At 50.9% G+C, this 12,498-nt stretch overlaps 1 protein-coding gene across 2 annotated transcripts in view; it reads left to right on the forward strand.

Annotated features, from left to right (window-relative positions):
- Nucleotides 1–12,498, forward strand: part of LOC147104265 (caspase recruitment domain-containing protein 8-like) — a 224,699-nt gene that overhangs the window by 145,954 nt on the left and 66,247 nt on the right. For both annotated transcript variants that reach the window (XM_085961450.1, XM_085961449.1), the window contains exons 13-14: nt 4,336–4,400; nt 4,509–4,570. In XM_085961450.1, the coding sequence (XP_085817576.1) occupies nt 4,336–4,400; nt 4,509–4,570 (127 nt within the window). The remainder of the gene's footprint in view (nt 1–4,335; nt 4,401–4,508; nt 4,571–12,498) is intronic.

Below are 12,498 nucleotides of genomic sequence, written 5' to 3' on the forward strand. Positions count from 1 at the left end.
TAGGCGCTGGGCAGCAGCCTCCTGCCACCTTCAGGGAACAGAACATGGCGCCTGCGCTCCACTCCGCCAACCAGCACCCTCAGGTCGCCCTCGCTGAAGCGCTGCGCTCTCTCCCTGGCCTTCTCCATAGCCCTGGGCATTGCACAGATGAAGCAGAAGTGGTCAGGCCTAGCTTGAGGGCTGCAGTGTGCAGGGCGTGGCAGGCAAACAAATCCACCCTCCCCCTTTAAGAGCTGACCGGCGCCAGAGTGTCTGCCGTCAATCAGCAACTCGCCGCACCTGCGCTGCGCCCGCCCTTGGGGGTATCGCCCCGGACCGCCGGCTTAGCGCCTAGTGATATTCGTGCATCGCCTGTTTTAGCGCAGCAGCAACCTCTTGGGGCGATGCGACTGAATATCGGCGAAGGTGGCGCGAATTTGCGCCGGTCGCAAACTTTAGCGGCCGCCCGACTTTAGCGCCCCGAACGTGGCTATACTGAATTTCTAGGCCCATTTGTTTGATAGACTGACTCGACCTCAGTCCTTTAGTTAGGAATCTAGCCATTCCTACAACACCTTGAATGAAGGAAGACTATGCATGTGTGATAAAGGAAGAACACTTGCCTTAGCACTTCTTCTGCTACTGGAGAATTTCTTTCTAATTTTTCCCGATCTGCCTGAACTGAGACATAGCATTCACTGTCTAGGCAATCATGTCCCAGGCAGCTTAAGCCTCTGGTTTTGAGGGGAGGGGAGTGAGTGGCATTCCTGCCTTGAAGAGGGAAAACCTCCTTTGCTGCACCTTACTCATCAGCATCTCCAAGGCATCATGGCTGAATGTTGGTTTCTTTGCCATGGCCATCATCTCAACAAATCCTAACAGTTTGCTTCACCTTCAAAATGCTGGTAAGAAGTGTCTCCCCTTTAAGGGACAGCTACAGCCTTTTAAGATCAGCTGGGTTGTCTAATTTTCCTATCGGTATCCAAGTAGCATTTAGGACTCACTCCCTATACATGTTTTCATGTCAAGGGAGCCCATGCTAATGAGGGGGCAATCCAAAGTTGGAAAATATAGCCAGGCCTGTCCCCCCATACAAAACGGAGACATGTACCAACACATATGCACTCCTGGATCTAGAAATCCGATCGTATCTGAAAATGCGAAGGCGGGGGAGGGGGGCGGGGTGGGTGCTGGATATAGGGCATCTATGATTCTACTTAAAGGCAGCCTGCAGCTCTTATAGGAGAGGTGCATTCTGGTTGCAGAGAACAAGAAAGCTAGTGCTGAAAAGATGGCTGAAGAGATGTTGAGCAGGCTCCTAGGTTCTCTGATACTGCACTGGAGGCCCTTCTGCAGGCAGTGAAAAGGAGGAGGGACAACTTCTTCCTCCTAGCGGGCTGGAAGCCCTCCAGGCATCTTCTTTGTGGAAAGCGGGAAGAAATCACTGCATGTCAATGCCAGGAGCATTGTACCCAGAACAATGCCGCAAGAAATGTAATGATCTAACTAGAGTTGTTCAGGTAAGAAGACTGCTTTTATTCTCTCTGCTCACAGCTGCACCACTTAAAGCATTATTAATAACAACACTGAAAGCACTCACAAGACTTCCCTCCCCCACTACCATTCACATACCTACAATCACTGCACCAGACTTCACTATACCTCCTTCTCCTCATGCTCATACATTCACCACTATTACAACCCTCACTTACCTACAACTCACATCTCACACACAGACTATCAGCTATTCCAGCATGATGGGAACATTCTCCAAACACCTCACAAGATTCTCAAATACACTCTTCTTTCTTACAGGAGAAAGTGGCACACAACACCAGGCAACAGGCTGGAACCAGAGGATGAGGGACCACCTGCAGACCTTCTCCCCTCTTGAAGAGAGTATGATGCCCATCATGGGCAGGGGTTGAGTGGAGGCTGTGGAGACTGTAGCGATTGGCAATGCTGGATGAGAGGTTGCACAGTGTTTCTTCATACCTAATCCTCTTTGTCTCTTCTGACTTCTCTGCACACTCTGCAAGACAAGCTGTAGATGCTTTCAACACCCATTTCTTTCTCTCTGCTCTCCCTTCACACCACAAGCTAACCCTCAGCCCAGAGCTGCTTAAGGTCAACCTCTAAGGCCAACTGGAGTCTCCTCAATGGAAGTTCAGCAGCCTTCCACTTTCCAAGCTGTAGCCACTGGGGAAGCGCTTTGTAGGAACATGAGGATAAAAAATGAGCACACAAGAAAGACAGTAAGACCTTGCACAAGGGTAATTAGTGATGTTTTTGTCAATGCTGACATGATTTTACTGTATTTTTTTGCTAAATTTGTTTTTTGTTCTGGATTTGGTATTGGTGTTTATCTTTGTAGTGAAATGAGGGTAAGATGCATAAGTCTGGTGTGAAGGAAGGCAATCGAAAGTAGATTGTAAGGAAAGTGGTAAGGATTGTGGGACTGTTGGTGAATGGGGAGTGGGAGGGCTGCTTTAGGGGAACTGCTCCTAGATGAGCTGGTCTCAGAGATCAGGCAGATATGGGCTCTGGTGGTCACTGCCTCTCGTCTTCCTCTTCCTGCTCCTCCTCCTGAAGTTGTTGCCCAGGTCATAGGAGCAAAGGCCAGTCCCTCAAGATGGCAAAGTTGTGGATCACACAGCAAATGCTGAAAAATCACTCAGGGATGTGCTGCAAAGCTTGCCGAGAATGGTCCAGGAAGTGGTAGCGTTGCTTGAGCATGCCGATTGTTTGCTCGATAATGTTCCTTGTGGCAACATGGCTCTCACTGTAGGTGTGCTTTGCAGCTGTGCACGGGTTCCTGACTGGAGTCATGAGCAACGTCTGGAGGGATAGCCCTTATCACCTAATAGCTAACCTGTAACTTCACAGCCTTGTTGGAATAAAGGCAGCATAGAGGACTGGGTCAGGATGAAAGAGTCATGACTGCTGCCAGGATAGCGGGCACAGACCTGCATGATCCGCTGCCTGTGGTCTTAAACCAGCTGTACGTTGAGGGAGAGTGGAAACCCTTTTAATTGATAGGGTGATAGGGAGCATGCAAGGCAGTGAGTGTGCAGTCAGTGGCACCCTGCACCCTGGGGAAGCCTGCCATGCAGGTGAAACCTAGAGCTCTCGCATCCTGCTTCGCTCTGTCTATGCGAAGGAGATGTAAGTGTTTCTCCTGGTATAGAGAGCCTTGTGACCTCCCTGATACACTGGTGTACTGCAAACTGTAAGATGTTGCTGGTGTCATCTGTTGCAGCATGAAAGGAGCCCTTGGCATAAACATTGAGGGCCACGGTGACCTTGACAGCCATAGGCAGTGTTGTCCATGCCCAAGGCTTGAGTTGTGGCTGCAACAGGTGACATAGCTGGGTGATAACCTCCTTGGTGAAGCAAAGGCACCTCATACATTGCTCCTGAGTGAAGTTGATGTAGGAGAAATGCTCCCTGAATATGTGCTGTGGATGTGGTGCCCTGCACAGTGCCCTCCTCCTCCTCGCTCTTGTAGCAGCTGCTCCTGTTCTGTGGTGTCTTCCGTACTGCTCCCACTCATCCTCCAACCCCGGAATGTCCAGGGTATTAAACATACCAAAAATCGCCCAGAAGTCAAGCGTAGCCTGTAATGAGAAATCAGCAATTATTCTGTAATAACAACAGAAAATGCTGGAAAAACTCAGCAGGCCAGGCAACATCCGTGGAGAGAAAATAGAGTCAACGTTTCGGGTCAAACCCTTTGTCAAGACTGAAAAAGCACAGGAAATGAAATAGATTAAAAGGCCAGGCTGGGAGCGAACAAAAGAGAAGTGAAGAGACATTAAGAGGTATTCAAAACGAGACGAGATGGTGATAGGACTGGTGGAGACAAAAGACGGCTCTAGATTAGGTGTGAAATGCGCTGGCAGAATGGGAGACATTCTGTAAGTTCTGCATGATGCCTTTAAATACCGCTGGTGAGGGGCCTTCTTGCTGTTGTACTGTGCGAGTTTAGCACGTGGTGAGTGAAGCACCGAGGCATTCAAAAATCAAAAACAGGTCCTCCAAGACGCACAGGACCCTAATTTAAATAAATTATTCTGCACTTAAAATGCTTCCGACATGCGCTTCTACCAGCATATCTACCTTATCCAATATGACGGGCAGTGCACTTCTGGCCCTCTGCTTCCTGCCCACCATAGTGAGAGGCTGTTTAGCACCTGAAAAATGGGGTTGCATGGCAGGCCCTGATTTCTGCAGAAATGGGTCTTCTGCTTTCTAGAAATAATTGTTACCATCTATATTTACTCTTAATACAGATTTTTTAGGGAGGGGAAAGTTCAGATATCAAAACATTTACTTTATCGTAACTATTTCCTACAGGTGTTGCAGATATAATCTACTTTGAAAAGGAACAATGCCCATGTAAAATGCCCACGGTTAAAAAGGTGACATAGTTTTGTTGTGTTTGAACATTATTTTAAGAACACATAACTTTCAACCTATTACATTGTTAATCTTGGAATTCTTTCAAAACTTGTTTATTTTTTCTTCAGGAAAAATTTAAATGGACTATAATTACTCCAAGTATGTCAGAAAATGGAAACAGGAAATTTGGGTAAATCATGAATACAGAATTTAATCTAGCTTGTTCTATTGTAGTTTTTGACAAATAGTGCCATCCTGATCTATACTGTAGTATCACCAGTAACAAGAACCTGCATTTATATAGCACATACTGTCAGCTATGGCTCAGTTGGTAGTACCTGAGCCTTCTGAATCAGAAGGTTGTGGGTTCAAGTCCCACTCCAGAGACTTGAGCACAAAAGTCTAGGCTGACACTGTATTGATTTCTTTGTGGGTTCAATGACGAGACATTTATGAAAGAGAATGACTTTTTATCTAAAGTATGTTCAACTCAGTTAACAGCATTTACAGGAGACATCATGTTAGAAATCCATCTAAAGTGAAACTAAACCAAACTGCCTTGCTTGTCTCTGTCACATGCCCTCTGCTGGTCAGGCACAAGCAATCAATACATGCAAACATGCTGCTAAGGCATCATAATCAAACAGGCAAATACCATCTCTATTTGCTGATATCATTACATCTCCTTTTCTTAAAACAAAAGTATTTTACTTTTAACTAACAACATGTTTTCTTTGTATTAATCTGCATTTTAACTGTAACACTTAATGAACTTACATTATCATTATCATGATCAAGGTTTTTTAACCTTGCTTTGTGTGTTCACATGAAATATGTCAATACACTAGAACTTGAAGAAAGAATAAGATAACATTACTTCCTTCTATAACAATAGTCCTTAAATTTGCTCAATGAGTCTCTCAGGAGGCTTCACGTGTCTTGAGGATTTTCTGATTGATTGTCCATGAATCTGAGTTGTTGCCTCAGATGATGGCCTAGAAATTCAGTTCTGACGCTATTGCGGCGCTAAAGTCGGGCGCTCGTCAAATTTAGCGCCCGCCGGAAAGTGCAGGCGAGCTCGCCGAAATTCAGTAGATTTGGCCAACTTTTTGGACGAGCGCTGCACAAGGCGTTGGAACCCTGTGTTCAGGCGCTAATCCGGCGATGCAGCCTAATAACGCCGATTCCGGGCGCAGCGCAGGTGCGATCATGTGGTGAGTGTCAGCAGACACCCTGACGCCGGCCAGCTCTTAAAGGGGGAAGGGTCAACTTTGACTGCAGCCACGCCCTGCATGCTGTAGCCCTGCAACTAGGCCTCAGGAGTGGTTGTGTGGCATATCAACGCCTGGAGGACATGGAGAGGGCCCGTGAAAGAGCTGAACGCTTCTCTGAGCATGCGCTGGGTGTGCTCCTTCATGGGGTGCGCAAAAGAAGGCGGGTCGTTTGCCCGGCTAGTGGCAGGAAGGCTCCCAGGAGCCAGTTCAGGGAGGCCTGGACCAAAATTGCCCGGAGGGTCTCCTCCAGCTCAGATGTTCCCAGGAGTGCGGACCAGTGCCGCAAGAAATACAACGACCTATGTCGGCTGGTCAAGGTGAGTACCCTTTCCAATGTCCCCCTCATCCTTGCATGTGCACCTCCCATTAGGGCCAAAGGGACATCCAAGATCTAATGGCCAGCCCTGCTGCCGCTGCAATGGCACTTGCATGTTAATCAAGAGCTCTTTCTGCACTTACCACACTGTGCAAGCTATTCCACCATGGGAGGCCTCACACAGAGCTACAGGGCACCACACTGTACTTAGACGCCCTCCTTTCTCTTGCAGGCCAAGCTGGCGAGGAACGCCAGGAGCCTCCGTGTCACTGGTGGAGGCCCTCGCGAGTTCCAGGAGCTGACGCCTCTGGAAGAGAGGGTGGCCCGACTGCTGCGGCACCCGGTGATTGGGCCTGTGGCGATCGGCGACGCCGACCCTATACTGGAGCCCACTGGTAAGGACAGGACCGGCTGCACCTCTATCCTTGCCCTCGCGCATCAGATCTACATCCTTCCCCAGTGGCCGATAAATGCGCATAATGCACCAGTGCGGCCTCCCTCGCTGTCGGCCTGTCCTCACTCTAAAGCTACACTTGTGCCTTCCTGCTTTCAGCTGGTGAGGAGGAGGTGCTCCCTGAAGCCCACACAGCCAGGCCCTCGGAGGAGGAGGACGTGGAGGAGCAGCAGGAAGGCGCCACCTCGGGGGAACCCTCCTCCGCTCCAGGACATGCCAATGAAGGGGATACGTCTGGCGTGCCAGAGAGCCAGGGGGAGGCGGGGGAGGGGAGCCCCGAACCTGGTCCCAGTGGCATGGACGCCCACGGCAAGGCTCCGGCGGCACGCGACCCTTCTGCCCAGAGGGGGGAGGCGGTGGAGGGGAGGGCAGAACCTGGTGTCAGTGGCGTGGCCGCACGCGGCAGCGCTCCGGCGGCACGCCAGCCTTCTGGCCAGAGGGTGGAGGCGCCCTCCAGTCCGGACTCGGACGTCGCCCAGGAGGTGCGCCTCCTGGACGAGATGTCGGCGGCGTCGGAGCGCCGCCACGTGGAAATCATGGAGGTGCTGGCACAGATGCCTCAGGCCATCGAAAGCCTCTCTCAAAGTGTGGTGGCTTTCGGCCAAGCCCAGGCCAGTGGCCTCGAGGTTTTCGCTGCAGCGCACGCCAGGGGGGTGGAGCTCCTTGTGGCAGCGCATGAGAGGGGGGTCGAGCAACTCGAGGCAGCGCAGCACGCCAGTCGCCAGCTGAGAGGTGCTGTCCAGACAATGGGACTGCAGATGCGGGGACATGCCGGCGCAGTTGGGGCACTGACTTCTGCGACCCTCGCACTGGCGGGGAGGCGTCGCCAGGCCAGGGGCCGCCCTGCTGCCGCACACCGGTCTGGCCACCCACAGTTTGGCGCGCTTGCTCCCCGGCCAGGCCGCCCGAGTGCACGTGTGTCTGGCGACCAGCGCGCGCCTGGCATCACCCACCTTGTACCCATTGGTGCAGGCGAGCCTGCCACTCCCCCAGCCACGGTGCAAGGAGCTCCTGCAGCCACTGAAGAGGGCCACCCACAGCTGCAGCAGCCACCAGCCGGCCCCTCCCGGGCCCGCCCTCGTGTAGGCCGACCCCCAAGGGCATCTGGCGAGACGCCTTGTCGCCCTGAGGATCCTTCCCCCAGCCTCGGCACAGCCTCACGGCCCAGCTTGAGGCGCAGCAGCAGGACGGGCCGGGGCAAAAGACGCCTGTCCACACACTCGCCCTCTCGCCACACCCAATAGAGTGTGTTCACCGAGGGTTTGGGTGATGCGGGGGCTTCTGTTCTGGGGGGCATTATGTGTTTTTGTTTTATGGGGGTCTTTGTGTTGTTGCGGGGGCTTGTTTTTGTTAGGCCAGTGACGAGGCCATTTGGATGCTGATGTTATGTTAGTCCTCCCCAGGTTTTGGGAGTGACAGAAGTTTGTTACTGTTTTTTGGGGGTCTTCTCTGTTTTGTTCTTCCATGTGGGAAGGGCCCTGAGGTTTTCAAATAAAGATGTTTATTTATTCACCATGTGCAGGTGTCATGTTTCAAGTGGTTGTTGGGTTAACCGGCTGAGGGCTTGCGAAGCGGCTGCGTTCAGTGGGCCAGGCCATTCCCTGACAGGGGGCCTAGAAGTGTCGAGCAATAAGCCCCCGGTGGACGGCCCTTGGACCTTGTCGCTCCCTCCTGGCCTGGTGCTGCTCCTCCTCAGGGTCCTCCTGCTCGTCCTCCTGAGGTGGTGGCCCAATGTCAGGTGGCAGTGCCTGAGTCCTGCGGATAGCCAGGTTGTGGAGCATGCAGCAGACCACGACGAACTGGGAGACTCTATCCGGCGAATACTGAAGAGACCCGCCCGAACGATCCAGGCAACGGAACCGTTGCTTGAGGACGCCTATCGTTTGCTCTATTAGGTTCCTTGTGGCTTGATGGCTTTCGTTGTATGCCAGCTCCGCTGGGGTCCTGGGCGCGCGGAGCGGGGTCATGAGCCATGTGCACAAAGGGTGCCCTTGTCCCCGAGAAGCCATCCCCTTGGTTGAGGCTGTGCCTGGAACATGTCAGCCACAGTAGTCTGTCGCAGGATAAAGGCATCGTGGATGCTTCCTGGGAAGCGGGCATTGACAGCTAGGATGCGCTGCCTGTGGTCACACACCAGCTGCACATTTAGGGAATGGTAGCCCTTCCGGTTGCGGTCTTGCTCGGCATTGCGGCTAGGTGGCCGCATAGCCACATGCGTGCAGTCAATGGCGCCCTGCACCATGGGGAAGGCCGCGATCCTGGCAAATCCGAATGCACGCTGCTCCTGCTTGTGTTGGGTCATGGGGAAGGAGATGAATTGGTGGCTCCTCGCGAAAAGTGCTTCGGTGACCTGTCGGATGCAGCGATGCGCGGCGAACTGGGAGATGGTCGCGATGTCCCCAGCAGCGGCTTGGAAGGAGCCGCTTGCATAAAAGCTGAGAGCCACCGTGACCTTCACTTCCACCGAGAGAGACGCCCTGGACATGAGCTGTGGCTGCAAATCTGCATGAAGCCGCTGGCAGATCTCTTCAACCACCTCCCTTCTGAAGCGCAGCCTCTTAACACAATGCACCGCAGTCATGGTGAGATATGAGACCTGCTCCCGGTATTGCCTGACTGGGTAAGGCCTACGTTGGCGACGCCTAATGGCCCCTCTGCGTCTAGCCATGCCTGGGCCTGTCTCAAAGCGTATGCCAGCCCTTCGCACAAAATGTCGCAACTGAGGGTTGGCCCCCCATGCAGCCCCCATTACAAAGTTCCAACCAGCAAAATCACAAGGATGCAAATGTCAAAGCACTGGCTAGAAGCCAAAAAGACCTCTCCTATGGTGTCCGAAATCAGTAATCTCTGTGCCTTGCTCTCTGTGCAGAAATCCAAACCAGTCAAGTCATTGCAGCGAAATGGCTAGCTTTTATGGGTGAGTGGATGTGCCCTTTAATTAGCGCTCCCCGAATCCCACAGGGCCTCTGTTGAGTTCCATTTCACAGTTCTTAGTAGCGCCACGCCAACATCGGCCGGGCGCCACTGAATTTCCGGTTTGGGGCGCACAAACGGCGTTGCACGACGGAATGACGTCATAAGATGCGCGCGCAGCTGACCGGGCGCTAACACTTTGCGCCGGCGCTAAAGCCCAGCTGAATTTCGGCGTAGGCGCAGATCCGGCGGTGCCCGGGCGCTAAGTGGATAGCGCCGGAAATCTGGCGCTAACGTCTGGCGCAAACAGCTGAATTTCTAGGCCATAGTGTTCTCAGCTGTGTGATCAGGTTGTTCAACAGTATCAGTCTCTTGACCTGCTGTGGCTGGTCCCATGAGAAGATCTCGATGATTTCTTCTCAGAACAGCACCCTCATCTGTCTGAATGGTGTATGATCTTGGTTGAACTTCACTCAGGACAGTTCCCTTCTGAGTCCATGTGTTTGTTTTGTCTTTCAACCTTACTTGGTCACCAGTGTGGAGTTCAGGTAGGTTCTGTGTTCCTCTGTCATAGTAGTACTTTTGCTTTTCTTTCTGTTGTTCTTTGAACTTCCTCACTTTCTCCCCCTCTGTTGTTTTCAGGAGGTTCTCCGGGATGGGTAGGTTTGACCTTAGCCGACGTCCCATAAGGAGTTGGGCTGGTGACTTACCACACTCGAGCGGCGTTGTGCGGTATACAAGCATGCTCTGGTAGAAGTCAGTTCCACTGTCTTTTGCCTTGTACATCAGTCTTTTCACTGTCTGGACCGATTTTTCCACTAGTCCATTGGACTGTGGATAGCGAGGACTTGACGTTGTGTGGACAAAGTCCCACTCTTTGGCAAAGTGTCGGAAACTTGCATTGTAAAACTGGGGTCCGTTGTCTGTGAAGACCTCGCTTACCACGCCATGTCTGGAGAATATGGCTTTCATACATGTTATCACAGCATCTGCAGTGGTGGTGTTCAATCTACAAACCTCTGGATACAGGGAGTAATAGTCTGTTACTACAAGATAGTCCTTCCCTTGACATACGAATAGGTCAGCGCCTACCTTCTGGTAAGGTCTGTCTGGTGCTGGGTGTGGCTTTAGTGGTTCTACCGGATTGCTTGCTCGATATTTCAGGCATATTGTGCAGTTTGACACCTCATTTGTCACATCTTGGTTGATTCGTGGCCAGTACATCACCTCTCGTGCTCTTTTCTTACACTTTTTGATTCCCAGATGTCCTCCATGGATCCTTTTTAGCATCTCTTTTCTCAGACTCTTTGGGATAACTACTTTACTTCCTTTGTAGATGATGTCTTCGACCACTGATAGTTCCGCCCTGCAGTTCCAGTACTCTGCCATGTCAGGTGAGCAGTCTTGCTTCATGTTGGGCCATCCATCCAAGATGCTTTTCCTCAGTCGTCTCATTGTTTCATCTTTGTTGGTCTCAGTCTTTATGAGCTCCATTTTTGCATCTGCTATGGGCAGTGCACTTGTGATCATGTCCACGTAGGCGTTCACTTTTTCATCCATTTTGGTGTTTGCGGGCTCACTTGGGTCTGCAGCTCTGGACAACGTGTCTGCTGTATACATCAGCTTACCCGGTGTGTATGCAACATTCAGTGTATAGCGTTGCAGCCTGATCATCATTCTTTGTATTCTAAGCGGACAGCTATTTAGTGGCTTTTGGAACAATGCAATAAAGGGCTTATGGTCAGTCTCTACACTGATTGCTTGTCCTGCCACAAACTGGTGAAATCTTTCACAGGCGTATGTGATGCTGAGCAGCTCCTTTTCTATTTGAGCATATCGCGTCTCCGCGTCTGTCATTGAGCGCGATGCATATGCAATAGGTTGCCAGTAGTCATATTTTTGCAGAAGAACGGCACCGAGCCCACTCTGTGATGCATCTGATGATATCTTGATGGGTCTCACTGGGTCATAAAACCTCAGAACTGGTTCCTCTGTGAGCAGTTTCTTTAGATCGCTCCATGACTTCTCATGCTCATGATTCCATTCCCATTCTATGTTCTTTTCAGTTAGTCTTCTCAGTGGCGCCATCTTTTCTGAGAAGTTGGATATGAATTTCCCCATGTAGTTGATCATTCCATTAAACCTCTGCACGTCCTTTTTGCATTGTGGCTTTGGCATATTCTCAATGGCGGACACCTTTCTGGGATCTGGTCTGATGCCCTCACTGCTAAGGATATCTCCCACGAATGTCAGTTCTGTCACCCCGAGCTGGCATTTCTCTCTATTCAGCTTCAGGTTTGTTTTCCTTGTTGCTTCTAGCACTTTTTTCAGTCTCTCGTCATGCTCAGTTCTCGTGGTTCCCCATACTATGATGTCATCCATTGATGTATCAACTCCCTCCAGGTGCTCATAGATCATATGAATTGTTTTGTGATACACTTCAGGAGCTGAGGCAATGCCAAATGGTAACCTTAGGAATCTGTATCTGCCAAATGGACTGTTGAACGTGCACAGTCTTGAACTTGCTTCGTCCAATTTCATCTGCCAAAATCCTGATGATGCATCTAACTTGCTGAAATACTTTGCATTTGCAAACTGTGCCATGATTTCCTCACGTGTAGGAAGCTTGAAGTGCTCTCTCTTTATTGCTCTGTTTAGATCTCTTGGATCCAGGCAAATTCTGAGCTTTCCATTCTTTTTGTCCACTACGACGAGGGAACTCACCCACTCAGTTGGCTCATCTATCTTCCGAATCACGTTCAGGCTTTCCATCCTGTCCAACTCTGCCTTCAGTTGCTTTTGAAGAGCAAACGGAACTTTTCTGCATGGATGTATGACCGGTGTCATACTTTTATCTACTCTGATCGTGTGTTCTCCTGGAATGCAGCCTAGACCCTTAAATAGATCTTTGTACTCTTTCATGAGTTCATCATAGACTGTCTCTCCTTCGCTTTCCACAATGAGGACTCTCTTTACCAGGTTCAGTCTCTCACAGGCTTTTAAACCTAGTATGGCCTGCACCTCCTTTGGTACCACGATTAATGCTAACGTGTGCTCTCTGTCCTTGTGTGTTACTTTGACAATGCATCTTCCTTTCACTGGTATTTCAGTACCTGAGTATCCTGTCACTTTCACTTTGATTCCATGTATCTTTGGTCTGG

This window comes from Somniosus microcephalus, chromosome 19, assembly GCF_052327205.1.
Source record: "Somniosus microcephalus isolate GS21.2 chromosome 19, FLI_Smic_1.0, whole genome shotgun sequence".
NCBI classification, from domain to species: domain Eukaryota; kingdom Metazoa; phylum Chordata; class Chondrichthyes; order Squaliformes; family Somniosidae; genus Somniosus; species Somniosus microcephalus.